The sequence below is a fragment of the Dendropsophus ebraccatus genome, chromosome 11 (assembly GCF_027789765.1).
Source record: "Dendropsophus ebraccatus isolate aDenEbr1 chromosome 11, aDenEbr1.pat, whole genome shotgun sequence".
Lineage (NCBI taxonomy): Eukaryota > Metazoa > Chordata > Amphibia > Anura > Hylidae > Dendropsophus > Dendropsophus ebraccatus.
Window position 1 is genome coordinate 5,653,416 of NC_091464.1, and position 26,138 is coordinate 5,679,553.

Genomic DNA, 26,138 nt, shown 5'->3' on the forward strand with positions numbered 1-26,138 from the left:
GGAAACGTAAGCGAGGCCATAAATTATACCATTATACATGGGAAACACTCACAGCCATCACGTAAAGAATCAGCAAGTCTTGCTAACCTTCAGAGAGCACGCTGGTGATGAAGACTCCGCGCAGGGAGGTCACGTTGGTGAAGTCAGTATCTCCTCCCGTCTTGGTGTAGAGATGTCTCTCAAGAGACTTGGAATAAACAATACCCCTATCATCAGAAGTGTAAATGGTTCCACATCCAGTGTCTGCCAGAGAGAAAACACATACCGTAGTTTCTGGCCTATAAGGCGACCGGGCAAATAAGATGACCCCTGACTTTCAAGAAGATTGTCAGGGGTTCGCCTTATACGCTGTAAAATGTTAGTCAGGCAGGGGTTAACTGCACTTAAAGACTTAAGGTGGGGGGGGGGGTGAACTCACCTGTGACCCGTTCCCAGCAGCCAGGCGTCTCCCATCCCGTTCCCGGCACAGGCAGTGTGACGTACATAGTCTGCGACAGAGGTCCCCTAAGCTCTCTCGGGCAGCAGAGTCTCTCATCGGAGAAGCTCGGCTGCCCAGGAGAGGTTCGGGAACTTTCATCACAGTCAGTGTCAAACAGGATGGGAGACGCGCAGCTGCCAGGAATGGGTCACAGATGAGTTAACCGTTTGTTTGTTTTTTATAGTGGTTGCTGTATACGGTAGGGATGCGGCCATTTTTTTAGCTCCCCTAACGTATGCAGCGGCCGTACCAGCCGTAAAAGACGACCCCCGACTTCTAAGAAGATTTTTTGGGGTTAAAAAGTCATCTTATACGCTGGAAAATACAGTACATCTGTGTATACTGCATGGAAAGAGATTCATTCTGAGTATATAGCTCCTGTGTATCATGTCCTCAGTGGTTTTTAAGCTCGCAAACCAGAGCAAAATTTCACCCGCTTATTATTTCTTAGTCTTTTCCATTTTTGGGGGGGTTACATAGGGTTGTACAATTACTTTAAATTTAAAGTGCCAATGCTGACATGTCAAAATTCTTTACAAATGTAAGGTACACAAAAGTTATATCATTTAAAAAAATGGTTACAAAAATATGAAAACATAGAAGATCTGCAGAAAAAGGTCCCTTGGTCCATCTAGTCTGCCCTATTTTCCTAGAATGTAAACCTTCCTGGTATAGACCTATATTTATCCTGTTATTGTAGATTTACTAACCACATCCACTGGAAGCATTTTTTTTTTCCTGTTGCTCGTCATGTATAATAATTCTATGCTGGCTGTGTGAGTGACGAGTAACTATAGGTCCCAATAGGCTGAATGGGTCCAGTCCAGCACAATTTACCGCAGAATGGAATGATCGTCTTTATTGGTTAAATCCCCCACTTCTGCACACAGGTGCTCAGCATTGTCATTTATTTACTCACCTCCTTCATCATCTACATGGATGAACACCAGATCATCGTTGGCTGCCAGTACAGAGTAAAACTGCTCATGAGTTACAGATGGGAGCTGAGCAACGTTCCAGGTGTCCCCAAGGTTTTGAGATACATGGATTCTTCTCTTCATTTTATCCTGGATTACCAAAAGGCATATGGTAACTATATAAAGAAACACTATTCTCATGCTTCACAATTTAAAGTGAATCTGTGACCCCCCCAAACTGCCTGAGCTGGCGGAACCACTGCATAGATATACATGTAAGCATTTAGAATATACATTTGTTGGCTGGGTAACACATTTATTTGGGTTGTAAATTATTTCAAAGAGGTGGAGCCTATTATGGTCTGGGCCCAGGCTCCGCCTTACTGTGCTGTACGCCCGCCCCTCTGCATACAACATAGTGAGGTGTAGCAGTTCTAGGACCCAGGGAATAATAGGCCCCACCTCTTTGACACCATTCACAGCCCAAATAAAGTTTTATTGGGGGAGGGGGGGGTATTTTGTTCACTATTTGACATAGGTTTGCATAGCCACTTTACCTCTTCCATAACAGAAGCGAGTAGAAACCGACCCCATAAACCGAAGGAGTGGACATGTTCCTTCAGCACCTTGAATGTTTTGCCAAAATCTGATGTTCTTTTCATAGTCAGCGATGAGGCGACTCCAGACCAGTCCGCTTTAAGTAGGCAAGAACAAGTAAAAGGGGCAACATAAAAATAAATAAAATAAGATTTAAAAAAAAAAAAAAAAAAAAAAAAAAGTGCCACCTCCCTCCACATTATACTTACAGCAAGACTCATTGGCGGTCGTTGTGGTAAATAATATCATGTTCCTTGGTCCCCTAGAATAAGATTACAGCCTTTTTAATGGGATTCAATAAAGCCGCATGTTACTAAACAGCAGCTCATTTTTATTGAAATCCTTACCATTTGGCTGAACACACAAACTTATGGATTAATTTCCACGTTTCTCCAAAATCTCTGGAGATCCACAAATCATACTACAAATATAAAAGAACAATGAGGATTACTACTGAGGCTGCCAAGAACATAACTAAAAGGCAAAATCAGAACTAGATGGGCTGCACTATCAAAGGATCCAACATGGCTCCTGCAGACACAGATACAGTGTCAGTGTAAACCCAGCCGAATAATAAAAAATACCCATAAACCAAAATGATTACACATGGCAGCCCCATATGACACAAGGGAGGACAATGGAGGACCTTAAAATCAATAATTTGACGGATTCAATCCAGCATGGCTTAACTGCAGGCAGATTGTGTCAGACTAATCTCATTGATTTCTTTGACTATTTCACAATATGTTTGTAAGTGACTTAGGAAAAGGTAGGTAAGGATAGTGATATAGGCAGTAGCGAAATTTGATGGGGGGCAGGGGGGGCGGCCGCCCCCGGGCCCACTCAGATCGCTATTGAATTTTTTTCAGCCGCCCGCCATCTTAAGTGCTGCACTGCTGCCACAGCTCCCCCGGCCGCCATCTTAATCTGATGCGTACGGCCGCCTCAGCGCACCGCTGCTGGTGCGTGCGCCGCCCTGGCCCGCCCACCTGCCAATCACCTCTGGCGCCGCGCTGTTCCGTCTCCCGCGCTCGCACCAGGTCAGTGCCGGACGGCCGCACACAGACAACCCAGCTGGTAAACAGGCCGACCTGGACAGGGGGGAGCTGGACGTGTGGAAACCAGGGGGAGCTGGACGTGTGGAAACCAGGGGGAGCTGGACGTGTGGAAACCAGGGGGAGCTGGACGTGTGGAAACCAGGGGGAGCTGGACGTGTGGAAACCAGGGGGAGCTGGACGTGTGGAAACCAGGGGGAGCTGGACGTGTGGAAACCAGGGGGAGCTGGACGTGTGGAAACCAGGGGGAGCTGGACGTGTGGAAACCAGGGGGAGCTGGACGTGTGGAAACCAGGGGGAGCTGGACGTGTGGAAACCAGGGGGAGCTGGACGTGTGGAAACCAGGGGGAGCTGGACGTGTGGAAACCAGGGGGAGCTGGAAGTGTGGAAACCAGGGGGAGCTGGACGTGTGGAAACCAGGGGGAGCTGGACGTGTGGAAACCAGGGGGAGCTGGACGTGTGGAAACCAGGGGGAGCTGGACGTGTGGAAACCAGGGGGAGCTGGACGTGTGGAAACCAGGGGGAGCTGGACGTGTGGAAACCAGGGGGAGCTGGACATGTGGAAACCAGGGGGAGCTGGACATGTGGAAACCAGGGGGAGCTGGACATGTGGAAACCAGGGGGAGCTGGACATGTGGAAACCAGGGGGAGCTGGACATGTGGAAACCAGGGGGAGCTGGACATGTGGAAAACAGTGGTTTTCTGATTTAACCCTATTTGGCCCAGTTCTCTCTGGCAGCTTCATAGAGGAGCTGGGGGCTGATCTGGAGATCCTGGGGGGAATGGGGGCAGAGGTCCGACCCCCCCACCCCAGTCTCTTACAGGATAAGGGACAAGTATGTTTAAATCAGAAAGCTGTGATTCGGATCACAGAGAGCAGGGTGCAGCAGCCCGAGGTCTTTTGTAGTGGCAGCTAATGATTGAGCCTGCGGTACCTCCCTGTGAGTGATGCACCTGTCTTAGGCAGAATGCAAATTATCTACCTCTATGGTATATGGGTCAGTCAGTGTATAGGGAAAATAATAGTCTTTGCATAATGGATTTAACTTTTTTTTACAGTTTTAACTACAGATCTCAGGTGAACCTGTTATACTGCCCATACATCCATGACATTGGGATAGTGAGCGACTCCGATGAGAAGACACCCCTTGTAAGTCACTGTTTCATTTTATGTGTCTATATATGTAAATGTAGAAGCCTCTAATACTGCTCTTAATTCACTATGAGTAATGGAGCAGAATATACCCTTTATTATTTAGAAAGCATTGTTGTCAAGCGAGGTTCCCTTTGGGTAACATAATCGGTTGGGGGCCCACTCAGACTTGCTCGCCCCCCCTAGGCTGAACCCCTAGCTACGCCCCTGGATATAGGAGAAGGGTTGGTAGGCAAGGATAGTGACATAGGAGAAGGTAGGTAAGGATAGTGACATAGGAGAAGGTAGGTAAGGATAGTGACATAGGAGAAGGTTTGGTAGGTAAGGATAGTGACATAGGAGAAGGTAGGTAAGGATAGTGACATAGGAGAAGGTTTGGTAGGTAAGGATAGTGACATAGGAGAAGGTTTGGTAGGTAAGGATAGTGACATAGGAGAAGGGCTGGTAGATAAGGATAGTGACATAGGAGAAGGGTTGGTGGGTAAGGATAGTGACATAGGAGAAGGGCTGGTAGGTAAGGATAGTGACATAGGAGAAGGGCTGGTAGATAAGGATAGTGACATAGGAGAAGGGTTGGTGGGTAAGGATAGTGACAGAGGAGAAGGTTTGGTAGGTAAGGATAGTGACAGAGAGGTCAGGTCAGAAAGGTCACTGTTGGTCTCTCTCATCCCCCTCGGCCCCTCCTTTTTACACAGACCATAATGGACACAGAAATCCTGCTTCTTCTGTAGGGGGGGGGGTAGGAAAACAGCTTTTTGATTACAAAAGTAAACTCTTTCTTAATAAAACCCATTACAGAGTTTGCTAAAATCACTTTTACTATTGATACTTAATGATTTCTGAAAAAGGACAATTAAATGACAGCTACACTTTATACAGTCACTGCACAGAATCGCTCAGTTGCAGCATTTTTTTTTTATTATTTTTTTTTTGGGGGGGGGGGGGGGGGGGGGGGGGCGCCTTTAAACAAATTAACCCCTTCCTACCCTGATCATAGTCCCTGTCCCACTTGTCACCACTGTCACTATACGTGAAATTTAAAAGATTTGCTGCTAAACTTCTAGGCCCTATTACATCCTAAGGTGTAAAAGCCCTTTCATCAAATGATGCCGATATAGAGTACAAATACTGTAAATGTGCAAGTTTGTCACAAAGTTAAAAAAAAAAAAAAAAAAAAAAAAAGTACAAGTTCTCGAAGTTATAAGCACATGAAAAAGACAGGTCGGATTTGAAAAACACATTTATAAAACTGATGTAACGTAGAATTGTCTTAGTTGCCCCTAGCAACCAACCAGATTTCACCTTTCATTTGTCAAAGAAACTGATTGGTTGCCAAGGGGAAAATAAGCTGTGTTTACACGGCGCGATAATTCGCCCGATCGTACAATTAACAATTTTAAAGTAAATTTTTTTTTACAACGATCATCTCGCACATAGGTTTAAGTCGGTGAACGACTGTTTACACGGAACGATCTGCCAATTTTTTGCGGAACGATTTAAGAACATGTTGTAAGATCAAAATGAACGATTTCTTGCTCGTCGTTTGATTGTTCGCTGCGTTTACACGTACGATTATCGTTCGAATTCGACAGTTATTGTGCAAATTTGCACGATAATCATTCCGTGTAAATGCAGCATTAGACAATTCTATGTTACACCAGTTTAATAAATCTCCCAGTAGGTTAAAGGGTTAAAAGTTTTTTTTTTTTCAGGCAAAACTAAACAATGTATTATTTATAGGATGGCTCACTAGTCACTGACTGGTAGAGTGCCAGCACCTGCGCCAATGTAGCGCTGGCAATGTGTACGTACAGCTTCAATTCCATTCAAGTAAATAGTAGCTGAGCTGCAGTTACACATCACTACCACTACACAGTGAAAAGAATCAAACTCCATTCACCATGTACCACACTGTACAATGTACAGCACTGAACCACTGATTTGGGGGGGGGGGGGGGGCGGGTGTCAACACCCCACCTGTATATAGCTCAGTCAGTCAGTAAGGTCCTGCAGTCTTCATGAATGTTGTGGCTGCTCTTGAACCCCGTGTGCCACAGCACTGTAAGGGTTAATGACCAGAACACAGGACATACCTGCCTTACTGGCTTCCTGCACTGACGACCTCTGACCTCTACACTGTCCTACAGATGGCCGCAGTTCTCCTTCTCTATGAAGGACAGCGCTAAGATTTCTCTCATTACTTTTTTGTTGTAGAGAATTACTGTAATGAATTCTCAATGATAATATATGAAGCCAAGCGTCCTGCTGCGGAGAAGGACACTGAGGACTGATGGATCAGCATTAGAGATGAGCGAACCAGGTTCGGGTTCGAGTCCATCCGAACCTGAATGTTCGGCATTTGATTAGCGGTGGCTGCTGAACTTGGATAAAGCTCTAAGGTTGTCTGGAAAACATGGATACAGCCAATGACTATATCCATGATTTCCACATAGCCTAAGGGCCCTATTCCACCGGACGAAGATCGTTCAGATTATCGTTAAATCGTTCGAATCTAAACGATAATCGTTCGGTTTAAATGCAGTTAACGATTAATGACCGAACAAGAAATATATAAATGGAAATATGGGGAAAAGATGTTCCAGGTAAAACCCCCTCAAAGGACAAGGGGGCGCTGCCTCCGCCTGGAGAGACAAGGGGGCGCTGCCTCCGCCTGGAGAAAAAAAAGGTTCAATCTCCGGAGGCGACAAGCCTTCTTTACCATGAGAACTGTGAATCTGTGGAACAGTCACCACAAGATCTGGTCACAGCAACAACAGTAGAGGGCTTCAAAACAGGGCTGGACAAGTTCTTAGAGCAAAATAATATAAATGCATATGTATAGAACATATCACCCCTCCCCCTTCCCTGTATCCATCCCCTCCTTGGTTGAACTTGATTGACATGTGTATTTTTTCAACCGTAATAACTATGTAAGAAATCGTTGATCGCTGTATAAGACCTGGACCTATTTTTATCGTTGCTCGTTCGCAAATTGTTCGCATTGAATAAGACATCGTTCAGTCGTTCGCAATAGATACGAAAGCAATAGCTAATAGATAGCGAAGAAAAAACGATCACACAATTACGATCATAAGTAACGATTATCGTTCCATGGAAAGGAGTGAACGTTTTCAGGTCTTTCGCAATAGCGGTCGTTTGAGATCGTTAATGATAATGCAAACGATAATCGTCCGGTGGAATAGGGCCCTTAGGGCTTTATCCAAGTTCAGCAGCCACCGCTAATTAAATGCGAAAGTTCGGGTTCAGATGGACTCCAGCATGCTCCAGGTTCGCTCATCTCTAATCAGCATCGTGGTGCTACAGGTTCACCAGGACATGTGTCCTTGCTGCGCACACCAAAACTAAAATTGCACAAAAGATGCCAAAAAGAATATGAATCCAAGATAGAGTCCCTCCAGAAGTACGTAATTGATCCAAGAAAGAAAAATGGCTTTGACGTAAACCAAATTGCAAACATGGATGAAGTCTTAATAGAGATGAGCGAACCTGGAGCATGCTGGAGTCCATCCGAACCCGAACGTTTGGCATTTGATTAGCGGTGGCTGCTGAAGTTGGATAAAGCCCTAAGGCTATGTGGAAATCATGGATATAGTCATTGGCTGTATCCATGTTTTCCAGACAACCTTAGAGCTTTATCCAAGTTCAGCAGCCACCGCTAATCAAATGCCGAACGTTCGGATCGACTCGAACCCGAACCCGGTTCGCTCATCTCTACTTATTAACCTTTAATGTTCCAGGAAAGGACTGGTGATGTGAAAGGAGAAAAAAAAAACGTAAATGTGAAGATATCAGGACACAAGAAAACCCGTTACAGATGGCACCACATTGCCACCAATTTTAAAGTGTCACTGTCGTGAATTTTTTTTTTTGCAGAAATCAATAGTCCAGGCGATTTTAAGAAACTTTGTAATTGGGTTTATTATCCGAAAAATGCATTTTTATCATGAAAAAGCAGTTTGAAGCTCTCCCCCCTGTCTTCATTGTTCTCCTATGGAGAGAGCTAAAGAAAAGACCAAAACAGGACAACAAAGAGTTAATCTACAAATCCCTCACGGGATATCTCCTGTGACAGTCACCACTGACCTGTCTGAGCTCGGATTACAGCTGTCACCCAGCTCCGTGCCTGTAATCCTCTGTTATCTGCTTTCTGCTGCTGGCTAACTCCCTCCTTCCGCCTCCCCCCTCCCCTCTCCCTAGAGCAGACAGGGGACGTCTCCTGCAACAAGTCACAATTTTCAGATTTTTCAGAGTGGATGAAAAAGAGGAAGGAGGGGGGGACCTGGGAAAAGGCTTTTTACATGCAGATAATGGCAGATTTGGCTAATAAACCCAATTACAAAGTTTCTTAAAATCGCCTGGACTATTGATTTCTGCAAAAAAAAAAAAAATACGACAGTAACTCTTTAAGGTTTAAAAGAAAAAGAAAAAAGTACGCCGAAAGCGGTGATCCCGAGGAGTTAATGTCCATGTCCACAAGAAAGGGTGGCTGGACGAAAGCAGAATGAGGAAAAAACTAACAAAAAAAAAAAACAAAAAAAAACGGGTTGTCCACCGCTCTGGAGGGCTCCAGAAGAAACCTGCCCAGTACTTGACCAGTTTAAGACACATATTAGTGAGAACACAAAAAATTTAATTTTGTGGGGTGACAGGTTGCCTTTAAGGTTTTCTTGGGAGAGGAGTGGAACAAGTGGAATCATGACCTGACACCCACTGGATGAGTGAAAAGGCCCACTATCACTCAAGCTTGTGAGTGTGTAAAAACATTATGGCGAGCAGTGAAGGATGAAACTGTTGTAAGAGCCTTCAGAAATGTGGCATCAATAAGGCCTTGGATGGTTCAGAGGATGGAAGCCTTTATGAAGACCCTATTACCAATTAAAGTGAGCCACTGAGCTTGACAAGGTCGGACAGTTGTGAGGACTTTTTGGGATTTCCCAATGACTTGAGATCTATTGTTCGAAAAAAAAAACACAACCCTCTCCCCCTTATGTGTTACAGTAGTAATGGTTCTCAGTGGCAGCATCACACGTACCGTATGGCAGCAGATTTGATGCAGTGTTATTTAGATGAAACGTGCTGCGGATCGGCAGTCCGGTACTCCCACTTGCAGGGAGAGCTAGACATGATGTGTCTGATAGTAAAATTCTTGGGTGGTGCGCTATGTAGTATAGGCGTAACCTGCATGTGCACAATAAGAGGAAAGATATAGAAACTCTTCTTAAAAAACCTTTATTTTCGCCATATAGGAAATACAGATTTTTTTAAGAAGATCGTCAGCTGTGAGTACCATACCTTACCTCTATTATGCACACATATCAGAAGTTATGTTGCTGCCCATGGTGAGACCAACAATTCCTTCCCTACTTCTTATCTATTCTATTCAGTCTCCTTCCCTCAATTCTCAGCTGCTGCTTTCTGCTGAAGACACACAAATCTGTAAAGGTTTTCCTTTGTCTCTCCCCCCCCCCCCCTCCCTTCTGAGACACCTGAGTTCCTGGCAGGCGTTATCGGTAATTTATCACTCACTGTGATTATCCCTCCCAGCATTAAAGAATCTACAATGTTCTAGGTGTGTCCTAACGTCAGGTGCATCCTATAAAGGGAAAAATACAGTAACTTAATATTTGTACTTAAAGTGAAATCTATATATTGGGGTAGCAAAGGCTATAGGCTAAGGAAGGCTTCCGATTCCGGTTCCTAATAAGGAAATCTCTCTTATGTAAACATTTGGCATGAAAAATAGATCCACTCACATGCACACTGATGAGAATCAGGCATCGGGGGTCTTCAGCGCTGTAGGACAGAGGCCTCAGGGGGTGGAAGGGCAAATCTGTCTGGACAAAACTCCTTGCAAAGTCGGAGGATCTGAAAATACGACCACCAGCGCTCCCTCCTGACACATCCGCAACCAACACCACCTAAACAAGAAGAAAAGACAAAGATGAAGGTGCCCAGATCTAAGGGAAGGGTCTCCTGCTTACAAACCTATCCCTTCGATAGACAAAAGAGTGAAACCAGCATTTAAGAGGGATGACAGGATTACAATTTTTTTTTACTAAAAAAAACACAAAATGTATTTAAAGGGGGTGTTCAGGCTTAGAAAAACAGGGCAACCTCCTTCCAGAAACAGCACCTATCCTGCCCCCAGCTTGGATGAGGGTCTTGCATCTCTGCTCCATTGAAGTGAATGGAACTGGAAGAGCCCATGACCTTGTTACAGGGGCAGTGCTGTTTTTGCAAGTAGTTGTGTTTCTTTTAATCCTAGTTGTGGTAAATACTTGAAATCAAAAGTATTTTAGGAGTAATACCTTTATTGGCCAACAAAAAATTGTTAGACCTGTGAGCTTTCGGGATTCACAAGATCCCTTCGTCAGACAAGTTCACAAATGAATATGGATTTTTCTGGCTAACACGGTACCATACTATACATTTTTTTTTAATCCTAGAAAATCACAGTGTGGTCACAAAATGTACTGCAAGATGAAATAAGTTCATTCATATGAGGTGGGATTAGGCCTGACAACTCCATCAGACAGCTAGAAGAGAACAGAGCCGGCCTTAGGGATGTGCAGCCAGTGCAGTTGCACAGGGTGCAGCATCACTCCCGGCCAGCTAGGGGGCGCTCCTGCTGACAAACAGCACACAACTTAGAAAACAGAAATTTGTAAATTAGATGTTCTGTCTGCAGAAGCACCCCCCTCCCGCCCCCATCTGGCCTCCCTCCTCCTCCCGCAGGGGTTTGTTCCTTTCCCCTCTCCTGCCTTCCTGACAGCGCCCTCGGGCCACACAGGCACTTGCCAGACCATCAGTACCTGGCAAGTGCGTCCCTCTCAGCCCCCGGATGCCACCTCTGGTCCGTGTTTGTTCTCTCCTCTCTCCCCACTCACATGCTGCAAAGAGCTGCTGATGGACCCTCCCCCTCTCCTGCTGTGTGTGAGGAGGGAGGAGGGGGAGTGATGGCAGCAGCTGGAGACCTCCTTCCAGGGACTGGACTATGAAAAGGAGCAGCAGCAACTCTGTCAGTGAGTGTCATCATCAATGTGTTGTCTGTCAGGCTGCTGAGTGCTGCTAGTATTACCCAAACCCCCATTATACCCTGATAGCTGGTGTGTGTTACATGACTACAACCCCCATCATACCCTGGTAGCTGGTGTGTGTTACATGACTACAACCCCCATCATAACGATAGGTGCAGTGTTACATGTTTACAACACCCATTATACCCTGGTAGCTGAAGTGTTATATGACCACAACCCCCATCACCCCCCCCCCCCCCCCCCCCGATAGCTGATGTGTGTTACATGACCACAACCCCCATCATACCCTCATAGCTGCAGTGTTATATGACTACAACCCCCATCGTATTCTTGTAAGTACCTCTCATGGACTGAGCTGTGTGTCACTGTAATACCACCATTTACGAGCTTCCTGTGCCCCAGCGTCTGTACACTGGGCTGGATGACCGGCGAGGATAAGTAGTGCCAGGATTTGCTACTATTACTGGATTTTTGTACCCTGATAGGGTATGATGGGGTTGTGGTCATGCAACACTCAGCTGAGAGTGGGGTTGGGCAGTAGGTTGGTGGTGGTGGTGGGGCGCCGAAAAAAGTTTCGCACATGGCGCCGTCTACCCTAAGGCCGGCCCTGGAACAGAGCTATTAGGCAAGACCCCAAACCTACCCAGTATAGGAATAGGAAGGGTCCTGACCTTCACCAGTGGCTCATAAGGTCCGTGCAGATGCTGCAGCTGGTCATGACATCACATACATCTACATGACTGAGCACTGAGGCTGGTGCTCTGCTGTGGCAGTGTTATAGCGTAGCACCACCACTGACACTCAGGTGGGAGAGCTGCAGTCAAAGCTCCAACACAAAGGCCATTTGGTCTTTAGTAAAAGCAAAATAAGGGGGGGGGGAAAATGCAGGAAGTAATGTCAGTTTTCCCTCTGCTCTGCATACTGAAGATGAATGCCGATTGGCCAGTGGCTGGCCACACCCCTGCACACACCCCGTGAGTAAACTTAAGGCCCTATTCCCCCGGACGATTATCGTTCAGATTATCGTTAAATCGTTCAAATCTAAACAATAATCGTTCGTTTGAATAGCAGTTAACAACTAACGACTGAACGAAAAATCGTTGATTGTTTAATAAGACCTGGACCTATTTTTAACGTTGGTCGTTTGCAAGTCGTTCGCAATGAATAAGTCGTCGTTCTCAGTAGTAACGAACGCAATAGCGACGACAAGACGACCGCAAGAACGATCATAAGTAACGACTATCTTTCCATGTAAATGGGTGAACGATTTCAGGTCTTTCGCAATAGCGGTCGTTTGGATTGTTTATCGTTAACGATTATGCAAACAATAATCTTCCAGTGGAATAGGGCCCTAACTGATCTGAGGGCAAATGTCAATTTATAAAAGCACAGAGTGAAATGGGGACGCCAGAGCGGCACAATGAGGCTACAAAACCTGAAGCATACATAAGGCAACCATTAACTATATATTTGCTGGGGGGTTTTAAGTCGTGACAGAAACACTTTAAGAATCTGTAAATACAGTGAAAAATAAAGAAATTAAATTTATGTGGCTGCCAAATGCAGAACATCTCAGCCTATTCTTACCTCTCTGTGCTCCCCCAATCCTCAGTCCCTTGCTCAAGGCTCAAGCTTTGCCTCGTCTGGCAGTGACAACCTGCTTAGCCAATCCCTGACTGAGATAGGGCAACTCTGTGGCCAGTGATTGGCTGCGCAGGCTGATCCTGCCAGACCAGTGAGGATCGCAAGTGGTGGTGGGGGTCGTTCAGCCGGGGACTGAAGATGACACAGAAGGACACTGGATCAGCGCAGAGAGGTAAGAATAGCCAGTTTCTTATGCTCTGCATCTGGACAACATATTAAAAGTTAATACAGAGCAGAATACCACTTTAAACATGAGGGTGAAACTATTAAATTCCTGAAGACTTACCCTTCCAGAATTCTCAGGACCCAGACCCATACCGAACTCTGTGCGGATGTAGGTGTTCTTTATGAGATGGGTTACATCTTCAAATGTTTTTCCATAATCCTCACTGGAAGGACAAACAAAAACAGTAAATTTATTAAGGGAAAGTTCACACTACTTATTTATATGTAATGTTTAGCTCGTACACCAGAAATGTCAGCCAACGTACAAGATAAAAAGGTGTCCTTAGCCCTGAGAGGGCTCTATGGAACCAGTGCCAGGCAGAAGAGGAAGCTGGATGCAATGTGCACATCATATCCAGATTCCTGCAACAAAAGAAGCAGCCCCAGTACACCAGGCCAGATTAATATTATTGCTCCTGCAAAGGTTTGGGACCATCCAGGATGTCATCAGCATGTGAAAGTCATACACTCTGTATTAATAACGAATTTGTGTGTTAGCACAGCAGAACTGGGGGTGAGTATATATGTGTAGTAGAGGTGTGTCTGTACAGTAGAGCTGTGAGTGCTGGTATAGCATTGCTGGGGGTGTGCGTGTGTGTATGTGTAAGTAGAGCTTTGACTCCATTTGTGGCAGAGCTGTGTGTATAACAGGAAGTAAAGCACAGCTGCTGCGCGCTTCACCCGGCTGTATCTCGTGATCACAATGAGTCTCAAATGTAAAACCCAGTTAAAACGTTAAAGAAGTTATCCAGAAGTAGAAAAAAAAAACACTACTTTCTAGCAGCAATCCTATTAATTCCAGCAAAAAGCAGAAAAATATTCACTCTAAGGGTACAAACACACAGGCCGGATCCGCTGCGGCTCCTTTGCCTGTAGTTTTTATAGTAAGGAAACCACCCCATTAACCGGAGCATACTGCACCTGCTCCACACTTCGGAGAATCCAGTCTGGATATCCCGGTAGATCAGTGCGCTGCCCCAGATGCCGGGAGCCCCCGAAGCATGGAGCAGGTACAGTATGCTCCGGCTGACAGTGGGTTACAGGGCTGTCAGACTGACATCCCGCTGCAAGTTTGTCTTCCCATACAAACTACAGGCAAGTGATCCGCAGCAGATTTCGCAGTGAGAAATCCACTGCGGATTCGGCCTGTGTGTTTGTACCCTAAAAGCACAAACCCCAATAGCAGGTGACAACCATCATTTTTTGGGGGGGTGGTTATCTCAGAAATCAGGAGAAATTGCTTAATACATTTACCCCTTGTGAAAAGGAAATGGTTGGGCTCAAGTAGCATTTTATTGGGATTTTTTTTTTCCCTCTCCATACCCCTCCATACACGGGACCCAGTCTTAAGGTCCCAACATGTGGTTGTGTCCTTAAGGGGTTTAATATAGACAAGACATATAAAATATATTGTATGTTACCCTGCATAATGCTCATAACATTTATAGGAAGAAATGACCAAACAATGAATAATATCAGACAGCACACAGATGTCACTCACCTCCTGTACAGCTTGGACTGCCCATAGGAGACTATAATCATAGGAAGCCTAAAGGTGGTCAGCACTAGAATAACCTGGAAGGGAGGAAAGATATACTTTATAACAGTTAAGGTTGGTATTATTGATGTGATATTAGTGAGTACATCCTCACTTCTCCCAGCCGTAGCTGCAATGCCACCTCTGTCCACTAGGGTGTGCACTCTGCTTGCTGAGGATTTAGAAGGAGCCAACATTTCTCCACCAGACATGAGAGAAAATGGAGCATGCTCGACTGCTTGGCATCTGAATACCGGTGGCAGAAGAAATTGGATGCAGCCCTATGGCCATATCCAGGACTCCCAAGGGCTGCACCCAACTTCTTTAAATGTCGGTAATAAAATGCAGAACAATTGGACTTAAAAGGGTAGTGCTGCGCTATACAATTATTCACAAAATAACACACATTACAAAGTTATACAACTTTGTAATGTATGTTATGTATGTGAATGGCCCCCTTCCCTGCGTTTCCCCCCACCCACACTAGATCCGGAAGTGTGGTGCATTATACTCACCGCATCTCGTGTCGACCCCCGGCCGCCATCTTGGGATAATGACAGTCTTCGGGAGGCCGGCCAAACTGCTCCATCCGTCCCTCATGCCAGCCCCCCTCTGCCGCGTCATACCTGTGCTCAGCCGCGATTGGCTGAGCAGTTATGCATCAGCCAATCGCAACTGAGCTGCGGATGACGCGGCAGAGGGGGGCCGGCACGAGGGACGGATGGAGCGGTTCATTGACGTCATTGTCCGAAGATGGCGGCCGGGGGTCGACACGAGATGCGGCGAGTATGCACCACACTTCCGGGTCTAGCGTGGGTGGGGAGAAACACAAGGAAGGGGGCCATTCACATACATAACAAAGTTGTATAACTTTGTAATGTGTGTTATTTTGTGAATAATTGTTTAGCGCCGCACTACCCCTTTAACCCCTTAACCCCTTAACGACATCGGTCGTATATTTACGCCCTGATGCCGGTAAGGACGCTCAGAGCGGGGCCGCGCGGCGACCCCGCTCTGAACCGCGGCTGTCCCGGGTGCCGCTTGTAGCCCGGGGCCGTAGGTATTAGCGGGCACGGTCCGATCGCCGTGCCCGCTAATACAGTAATCAGATGCAGCTGTCAAACATGTCTAGTGGCGGAGATCGCTCCCCCGGGATGTTATCCCGGAGGAGCGATCTCCGTTTCTGAAGCCGGCCGGGGACCGCTCCAAGATGGCGCCGACCCCGGCTCGGCACTCGTTTACTTCCGGCTGCAGCAGCCGGAAGTAAACGAGTACCTATCTCATGGATCTCTGCAGCATATCTATGCTGCAGAGATCTCTATGAGAGATCAGAGCACTTATACTAGAAGTCCCCCAGGGGGGCTTCTAGTATAAGTGTAAAAGTAAAAAAAAAAAAAAAAAGTGTTGTTAATCGTAAAAATCCCCCTCCCCTAATAAAAGTCTGAATCACCCCCCTTTTCCCAGGTTATAAATAAAAGTAAATAAATAAACAAACATGTTTGCTATCGCCGCGTGCGTAATCGCCCGAACTATTAATCACATTCCGGATCTCGCACGGTAAATGGCGTCAGCGCAAAAAAATACCAAAGTGAAAAATTGCGCATTTTTGGTTGCATCAAATCCAGAAAAATTGTAATAAAAAGCGATCAAAAAGTCGTATATGCGCAATCAAGGTACCGATAGAAAGAACACATCATGGCGCAAGAAATGACACCTGACACAGCCCCATAGACCAAAGGATAAAAGCGCTATAAGCCTGGGAATGGAGCGATTTTAAATGACGTATATTTCTTGACAATGGTTTGAATTTTTTACAGGCCATCAGATACAATATAAGTTATACATGTTACATATCGTTTTAATCGTAACGACTTGAGGAACATATATAACAAGTCAGTTTTACCCCAGGGCGAATGGGGTAAAAACACATTTCCCCCAAATAAACAAAATGCCTTTTTTTTTTTTCAATTTCACCACACTTTGAATTTTTTTCTGGTTTCGCAGTGTACTTTATGCAAAAATTCAGCCTGTCATTGCAAACTACAACTTAGTGACGCAAAAAATAAGGGCTCATGTGGGTTTCTAGGTGGAAAAATGCAAGTGCTATGGCCTTTTAAGCACAAGGAGGAAAAAACTAAAACACAAAAATCGAAATTGGCTCTGTCCTTAAGGGGTTAAAAGGAGAAGAAGTCTGGCAAAAATATTTAACCTATTGTATTGCCCCCCAAAAGTTATACAAGTGACCAATATACACTCATTATGGTAAATGCTTATAAAGTGCTTTTTTCCCTGCACTTACTACTGCATCAAGGCTTCACTACCTAAACAACAGTGTAATGTCACTACTCCCAGAGTTGTGTGGACTGTGGCTGCTGGAGAGGATGATGGCAGGGGGACACTGAACATCCCTGTGCCATCATAGTCTCCAGCAGCCACTGCCCGCACAACTCTGGAAGACGTGACATCACCACGTTGTCCAGGAAGTGAAGCCTTGATACAGTAGTAAGTGCAGGAAAAAAGCACTTTATAAGCAATTACCAGAATAAGTGTCACAGGTACCACAGATCTGCACACATTGTTAAAACAATCCTCACAAAGCAGACATAAAATTTCATCCAAAAGGAGATGCTTTTTGTAGTTGTACTCCATACAAACTGTGAAAATATTTAACCCCTAGTATCAGCCTAGAATTTTCTTTGGTCCGGTAAAGGTAAAAAAGCAGATGTTACCACAAATGTTCCGTCACAATAAAATAGGCGACAGCTACATCACAATAAGACCAGAATAAAGGATTAAATCTGACCCTCCTAGGTAATCTATACGTGGCTACACCACGCTGCCCCGTGTAAAAGGGCCCTATTACATGGGATGATTATTGTGCACATTATCGTTATATTGCTCAAATTTAAACGACTGTTTTATGTAAATGGGGGTAACCCGTTCCTGTGTGCAGAGACATGGTAGGCAGCCGATACTCTTACACATCTATACCTTCCTTGTTTTGTCACTTTCCTCTTTTGTCTTTCACCCACACTCACATTATACTGGATTTGTATACAATTATATGACATGGCCCATTATGCGTCTACATGGACAATATAGGGAAATAAGATTACATTACTTACGCCTGTTCCATCTCCAACCCACACCAGAGACAGCTCTCCACTCTGGTCAAATGTGCCCTGAATGAGGAGAAAAATATAGATTAACAATTTTAAATAAAATTATACCAGAAAATGCATGTGAGATCCTGCAGTCAGAAAGTGAGGCCCTCATACACTTCTTACAATGGTAGAATATTAAAACTGTAGGAAAGCTTGAAGGATATGAACACCTTTAAAGTGTCCGTTGTTACAAAAAAAACTTTGGCACGTCAGAGATTTCATAGAGACATGTCAACAGTTTTGATCGGTCCGGGTCTCAGTGTTCAGAGTTGTACCGATCAGAAGAACGAGCAGGGAGAGGACCGCACTGCAGAATGTCCACACTCACTCCGAGTGAGAGGGGGGAAAAAAAAAAAAAAAAAAAAAAAAAGTCACTCTATGGAACCTTGTAAAACCAGTCAATCAGTAATGCCTTCGTCCCTTCACATGCTTAAAGTGACTCTGTACCCACAATCTGACCCCCTAAACTGCTTGTACCATCGGATAGCTGCTTTTAATCCAAGATCTGTTCAGCACATGATGCAGTTATTGTCACAAAACACAAAACTTGCAGCCCTGTGACAAAATGGCGAGGCCTAGAGTGTCTGTGCCCTAGGATTGAGACACCCCTCCGTCCCTCCTTCCCACCATTAGGAATGCCCCTAGAACAATTTCTTCTATTCATCACCTGTGTGAGCACTGCACATGAGCTGGATCATTAAGGCACCTGTGCAATGTTCAGACAGGTGATGGATAGGAAAAATGTTGCCTGGGGGCATTCCTAATGATGAGGAGGGCGGGGAGGAGCGGCAGAGGGGGCGGTGCAAGCCTAGGGCCTATACACACGCCAATTTGACACAGGGCTGCAAGTTTAAAAGTTGGGTTTTTTTTTAGGACAATAACCATCACCTGTGGAATGGACCCCAGGACAGATCTTGGATTAAAAGTAGCTATCTGGCGGTACAAGTGGTTTGGGAGGGGGTTGGGTTGGGAGTCAGATTGTGGGTACAGAGCACACTAGGTCATTGTATAGTGATAAGTAGGTGCTGTGATTGACCAGACAAATAAGGGAAGGAAGACCCTGTGTGGGCAATACTGGTTATAAGACCAGCTCTGGTCCTGCCCCCAGAAATGGAGAGAATGAGAAATAGCCCCCGAAATACCTCTCCATCCAGCTAACAGCAGTGAGGGGGCACTAAAGTCGCCTTAACACCATTTAACAGAAACATACGGTTTGTTAAAAATTGCAGAACACTTTAAATCAAACAAGGTCGTCTTTATATAGGCAATGTAAACCTACAATAAAAGCTTTGTTCTAGAGCCATAAATAGGGCGTCAGCAGTAAGTTACCACATCTAAGTTTGTGTTCATGCACCATTATCACGATGGCAAAACAGATAAGATTGCACAATGGCCGCCCGCATAGACAACACGGTTTCTTTTCACCACATATGCAAAAAATAAACCATTAGCATGTGGTTGCATAGGGGCTAGTGCTGAAGGGAAGGTCATTTTGCACCAGGCCTGTTACACAACACTTGCAGAACCAGATATTCGAGTTTACACAGCAGAACGATCTCTATGGAGAAGGTACAGAGGCAGACGTAAACTATAACACTCCTCTATGCTCAGCTGTGACTCTTCGTGCCCTACAAAAATTACCGAACACAGGTGAATCAACACAGGTGTAAACATAGAAAAGGTCACCTAAACGCTACCTGTTACTTAAAAAATAAAATAAAAAAAGTAATCAGTGATTAGTGGGGGTCCAGGTGACAAGACCCCACAATTACTAAAACATACAGGCAGCAGCACTTAGCTACTGCTCAGCCTTGCAGGCGTAGGGCGTCCTGTCCAACCACCCCCCCCCCCCCCTCTTGTGTCAAGCCAATGGTGGGGAATACTGTCTGTTCATTGTAGGAAAGGGGATCTCATTGCCCCAACAACAAAAACATTTGACATATTAGGAGCTTTTTAAAAAAAAAAATAAAATAAAAATGAGTTACCGTTTTCATTTGGAATCCCAGGAATCACATAGTGTCTAGCACAAAGTAGTACGTATAAGGACTCCCCTCAGACTACCTTTACATGGATAAATTCTTGATAGTAATGTGGAGCGAAATTCATGAAAGTGTCGGGTTTGGCAATTTATTCAAATCCAAACAATCAACATTTAATGCCGCACGTCTGGAGAAGTTGGATGCGGAGCCCAGGGAGTCCTGGAAACCTGGATACAGACATAGGCCACAGGCTGCAGCCACGTTTTTGAGACACTCTTCAGGCGGCATCCAACTTCTCCAGATGTTCAGAGTTAAATCCACTTGATACAAGTGTGAAAATAAATCTGTAGTGAATCCAGTCCATTAATGTGGGAAAGATTGAAAATAATCTCATCCACTCTGCAACATTTCACCGAGTGACAAGAGAGCGGCACAAAGTGCACAAAGTCAGTTTCTGCTGTAGAAAGTCCACCAGTTTGTAGGAATATTCTCCAATGAATTCAATAGATAACAAAAAAATCCACAAACAATCCAATAGCAAGACTCCTACGGACACCCTCCCCTCCCCATCCTTCCGTGATAATGGGCCTCATCTATCAAAACTGTCTAAATGAATAGCGTGATTTATTGCCCGTAAAATCAACTGGATCCCAACTTTCATTCCTTAAAGAGACTGTCAGCAGGTTTATGCTGTCCTATTTCAGGGTGGCATAAACTACTGACAAAAGCTGAACAGGATGATGTATCACTTACATTGTTCTGTGCAGCTGATCCAGAGATCTCCTCCTGAATAACATGGACAGTAAATAGTCCTCTCCATTATGTGTGTGCTCAGTAGTCCTGGATATTCATGAGTAGCAGAAAACTCTGCTCACCAGCTGCAAACTGGCCACTAGGCCCCTGGCCTAGTGGCATTAGTATCAGCCATAGGTGTGTTGTGCAGCTGCTCCTTTCTCTCCATATCGCATTTTATTTTTCTCCCTTTTTTGAGCAGCTGGCACTCCCCTTCATAAGACCCATGTGACCCAAATTAGCAGGATACACCTGTGCTCACATGTCAGTACTAGAGATGAGCGAACCTGGAGCATGCTCGAGTCGATCCAAACCCGAACCTTCGGCATTTGATTAGCGGTGGCTGCTGAACGCTGATAAAGCCCTAAGGCTATGTGGAAATCATGGATATAGTCATTGGCTGTATCCATGTTTTCCAGACCACCTTAGAGCTTTATCCAAGTTCAGTAGCCCCCGGTAATCAAATGCCGAACGTTCGAGTTCGGATCGACTCGAACTCGGTTCGCTCATCTCTAGTCAGTACCTCATGTCTTTCCCATTCTGTCTGCAGCAGTGGTGGTGAGTGCAATACCATATTCATACTTGTGTTGTTTGGGGGCAGCCTTCCACTCGGAATTCAGCACAGCACGAGTGGCAGTCAGTTAAAAGGCAGCAGGCAGATGAGCAGATTTTAGAGACAACGAAGAGCTTCGCTTAGTCATTACTGTAAATTCCCTCATCAGTAGACGGCTGCCATTTTGAGGGTGAATAACATTCGTTATTTTATATTGACAGGCGTGAATGTACAAATAACTAATTTGACCTCAAAATGACAGCCATCCTAAAATACTGCCATTAAACGGGCAAAAAAAAAAAAAAAAGTGTGTGAACATAGCCTAAAAGGCAAAAAAATAAAGTGCAGGAGCTAAAACTGGCAGTGGCAATAAGGGGTTAAAAAAAAAAAAAAAAAAAAAGGTTGTCGGACACATCACAAGTTACAGATCACATGGGATCTCATCCGCCATCTTAGAACTCCAGCTGGGGTCGTCCTGCGTCCTTTCTGCTCCAGTGATAACGTGCTGACATGCGGCTGCAGAACTAGGACACCGTACAGCCGGGGGTGGGGGGGGCGCAGGATTTATGTTATACCAAGGGGTGGCACAACGCCCTACGCCTTCCCAGCCTGCACATTTTATTCCATTCATTCTTATTTTTTAATAAAGCTTTTGTGGATGAGCAGAACACGTCGTCAGCCACAACACATGGAGCTTCCCATTAACCCCTCAGTTTCTTTTTTTCTCCCTCTAAAAGCTGTAGCTCATGTTTCCTTTTACTCTTGATTTTTTCCCCATTAAAATATGACAAGAAAAGAAAAGAAAAAAAAAAAAAAAGATGCAATTATTCTAATTGGGGGGGGGGGGGGGGGGGGGGGTTACACTTTTCACCATTTGGTGATCTGACACATTATCAGTATTCTTCAGGTCAACACGATAAGTGCGATACCCAGTCTATATATCTTAGATTTGTGAAATGAAACTTAAAGGGGTAGTGCGGCGCTAAAAAAATTATTCACAGAACACACATTACAAAGTTATACAACTTTGTAATGTATGTTATGTCTGTGAATCACCCCCTTCCCTGTGTCCCACCACCCCCGCCTTTGTACCCGGAAATGTGTGTGGTGCATTATACATTACCTGATCAGTGTCGAGCCCGTCCGCCATCTTGTGCCAAACGTCATCTTCAGACGGACGAATCGCTGCCGCCGTCCCCCCTCCGCCGCGTCATAACTGTGCTCAGCCGCGATTGGCTGAGCACAGTTATGCTCAGCCAATCGCAGCTGAGCGGCTGATGACGCGGCGGAAGCGATTCGGCCGTCCGCCCGAAGATGACGGGGGAGGGGTGGTGGTACACGGGGAAGGGGGCGATTCACAGACATAATATACATTACCAAGTTGTATAACTTTGTAATGTGTGTTATTCTGTGAATAATTTTTTAGCGCCGCACTACCCCTTTAATCCCCACCCATGATCTAAGCTTGTGTGTAATAGGTTCGTACATCATGAATCAGTGGCTTTGTCTACAGTCTGACGCTGCTGAACATCCTCACTGCCTGCTCCACTCTGTCTCCTCTGTCCTCCCTCTCCCTTCTGAGACAACAGTCACATGATCTGTCTCTTGTGTTGCCAGGCAAGCCGTAACACCTCATCTGTAACCCCGCCCACCACTGACATCACACCAATCAGTGGTAATCTGGCCAAGGGGCAGGAAGAACCGCGACAGCCTCCCGAGCAGTATAGGGGGAAAGGAAACACAGTTATTTCATCTCTCTATCTATCTATATATCTATGTAGATAGATAGATAGGAGATAGATATACGTGTTTACTGTGCTAAGCAGAAGCACATGGAGCGAGTGGTGGCAGATACTACAGGACAGTTGCAGGTACCTGGCAGTTGGCTACTGATGACATCTTGTTACTTTAAGGGTATAAACCCACACACCGTATAAGCAGCGTATTTACTGCTGCGATACGCAGCAAATACGCAGCAAATACGCAGCAGATTATATCTAAATAACTGAACACAGCATCAAATCTGTACCAACAAATCTGCTGCGTATTTGCTGCGTATTTGTTGCGTATCTGCTGTGTATACGGTGTGTGGGTTTGTACCCTAAAGGGGTTATCCAGCGCTACAAAAGCATGGCCACTTACTTCCAGAGACAGCCCATTTGTCTCCAGTTCAGGTGTGGTTTGCAATTAAAGCAACTCTGTACACACAATCTGCCCTCCCCAAACTACTTGTACCTTCGGATAGCTGCTTTTAATCCAAGATCTGTCCTAGGGTCCGGTCGGCAGATAATACAGTTATTGTCCTAAAGAATACTTTTAAACTTGAAGCCCGTGCCAAACGGGAGCATCTGTGCCGTAACTTTGCACCACCCCTCTGTCCCTCCTCCCCACCCTCCTCATCATTAGGAATGCTCCAGGCAGATTGCCTCCTATTCCCCACCTGTGGCAGCCTGGCACATGGTCTGGATAGTTAAAGACCTGTGCAATGTTCAGCATGGACAAAAAGTTTTAGTGGCATTCCTAATGATGAAGAGAGGAGGGAGGGACAGAAGGGGGAGGGGGTGCAAAGTTAGGGCACATATAATATAAAAGTATCTGTGCCCTAACTTTGCACCCCCCCCCCTCTCTTCATCATTAGGAATGCCACTAAAACATTTTGTGAAACATGTCTGTGAATGGCCCCCTTCCCCGTGTCCCACCACCCCACCCGTGTACCTGGAAGTGTGGTGCGCTATACATACCTGTCACGTGCCGACTCGTCTCCGATCTTCAGTCTGCGATGTCGTCTTCAGATGGCCGGGCCGAATCCCTCCGAGCGTCCTGAGTGCCAATCGCGGCTGAGCATCTGATGACGCTGAAGAGGGCGGCCGGCACTCAAGACGCTCGGAGGGATTCGGCCCGGCCGTCCGAAGACGACATTGCAGCCTGAAGATCGGAGACGAGTCGGCACGTGACAGGTATGTATAGCGCACCACACTTCCGGGTACACAGGTGGGGGTGGTGGGACACTGGGAAGGGGGCCATTCACAGACAAAGTTGTATAACTTTGTAATGTGTGTTATTCTGTCAATAATTCTTTACCGCCGCACTACCCCTTTAATGATCCAGCCCATGTGCCGGGCTGCCACAGGTGGGGAATAGGAGGCAATATGCCTGGAGCATTCCTAATGATGAAGGTGGGGAGGAGGGACGGTGCAAAGTTAGGGCACAGATACTCCCGTTTGGCACGGGCTTCAAGTTTTAAAGTATTTTTTTTAGGACAATAACTGCATCACCTGCCAAACGGACGCCTGGACAGATCTTGGATTAAAAGCAGCTATCCGAAGCTACAAGTGGTTTTGGGGGGGGGGGGGGCAGATTGTGGGTACAGAGTCGCTTTAAGCTCCATTCACTTCAAAAGAACTGTACCCAAACTGGAGAAACGAGTGGTGCTGTCTCTTGTTCTTGAAGTGGCCATGTTTTTGTAGCACAGGATAACCCCTTTAAAGTGACACTGTACCCACAATCTGACCCCCCCCAAAGCACTTGTACCTTCGGATAGCTGCTTCTAATCCAAGATCTGTCCTGGGGTCCATTCGGCAGGGGATGCATTTATTGTTTTAAAAACGACTATCCGAAGGTACAAGTGGTTTGGGGGGTCAGACTGTGGGTACAGAGTCGCTTTAAGTAACAAAAATTACGTAGTAAACTACTGTATGCAGAAGTTTGGGTCTGCGCTCAACTCTAGTTGCCATCTGACTCACTTAATTTTTGCTGCAAAGACATTAACCCTTAGGGGACACAGCCAGTTTTCATTTTTGCATTTTCGTTTTTCCCTCCTCGTGTATATAAGGCCATAGCGCCTGCATTTTTCCACCTAGAGACCCAAATGAGCCCTTATTTTTTGCGCAACTAATTGTACTTTGCTATGGCAGATGTAATTTTTGCCTAAAATGTGCCGGGAAACCAGAAAAAAATTATATGTGTGGTGAAATTGAAAAAAAAGGGGGTTGTTTTTACTCCGTTCGCCCTGGGGTAAAACTGACTCGTTATATATGTTCCTTAAGTTGTTACGATTACAACGATATGTAACATGTATAACTTTTATTTGATTTGATGGCTTGTAAAAAATTAAAACCTTTTAAAGAAAATATATGTTCCTTAAAATCGCTCCATTCCCAGGCTTATAGCGCTTTTATCCTTTGGTCTACGGGTCTAAGTGAGGTGTCATTTTTTGCGCCATGATGTGATCTTTCTATCGGTACCTTGATTGCGCATATATGACTTCGCTTTTTATTACAATTATTCTGGATTTGATGCGACCAAAAATGCGCAATTTTGCACTTCGGGATTTTTTTGCGCTGACGCCGTTTACCGTGTGAGATCAGGAATGTGATTAATTAATAGTTCGGGCGATTACGCACGCGGCGATAGCAAACATGTTTGTTTATTAATTAATTTATTTATTTTTATTTATAAAATGGGGAAAGGGGGGTGACTTTTATTAGGGGAGGGGATTTTGTGTTATTAAAAATACATTTTTCTTTTACTTTACACACATATACTAGAAGCCCCCCTGGGGTTAGGGTTATTCCCCCTGGGGGACTTCTAGTATATGCACTCTGATCTCTCATAGAGATCCATGCAGTATAGTTATACTGCATGAATCCATGAGATCGGTGTTCTATTGCTTTTGTCTGCTGCAGCCAAAAGCAATAGAATGCCGAGCCGGGATCAGCGCCATTACGGCGCAGACCCCGGCCCGGGATGGATGCAGGGATCGCCCCCCCCCCCCCCCCCCCCCCCCCGCAATCGCGCCGCAGGGGGGCGATCCCCCCACTAGACCACCAGGGATGGATACGAACAAGTATTTAGAAGCAGCTGTCAACTTTGACAGCTGCTTCTAAGTACTTAATTAGCGGGCACGGCGATCGGACCGTGCCCGCTAATAGCCGTGATCCCGGGCTACATGCGGCACCCGGGATCGCGGCAGTTCAGAGGGGGGTT

The 26,138-nt window shown here is 45.5% G+C and overlaps 1 protein-coding gene across 1 annotated transcript in view; it reads right to left on the reverse strand.

The window, feature by feature from the left end:
• The window catches only part of SORT1 (sortilin 1), a 53,039-nt gene that overhangs the window by 22,637 nt on the left and 4,264 nt on the right, over nucleotides 1-26,138 (reverse strand). Inside the window, exons 2-10 of the mRNA XM_069944667.1 lie at nucleotides 17,790-17,846; nucleotides 14,629-14,702; nucleotides 13,189-13,291; nucleotides 9,975-10,139; nucleotides 2,340-2,413; nucleotides 2,202-2,254; nucleotides 1,953-2,089; nucleotides 1,398-1,545; nucleotides 88-243 (exon numbers count right to left, since the gene is read on the reverse strand). Coding sequence (XP_069800768.1) covers nucleotides 88-243; nucleotides 1,398-1,545; nucleotides 1,953-2,089; nucleotides 2,202-2,254; nucleotides 2,340-2,413; nucleotides 9,975-10,139; nucleotides 13,189-13,291; nucleotides 14,629-14,702; nucleotides 17,790-17,846 — 967 coding nt within the window. The remainder of the gene's footprint in view (nucleotides 1-87; nucleotides 244-1,397; nucleotides 1,546-1,952; nucleotides 2,090-2,201; nucleotides 2,255-2,339; nucleotides 2,414-9,974; nucleotides 10,140-13,188; nucleotides 13,292-14,628; nucleotides 14,703-17,789; nucleotides 17,847-26,138) is intronic.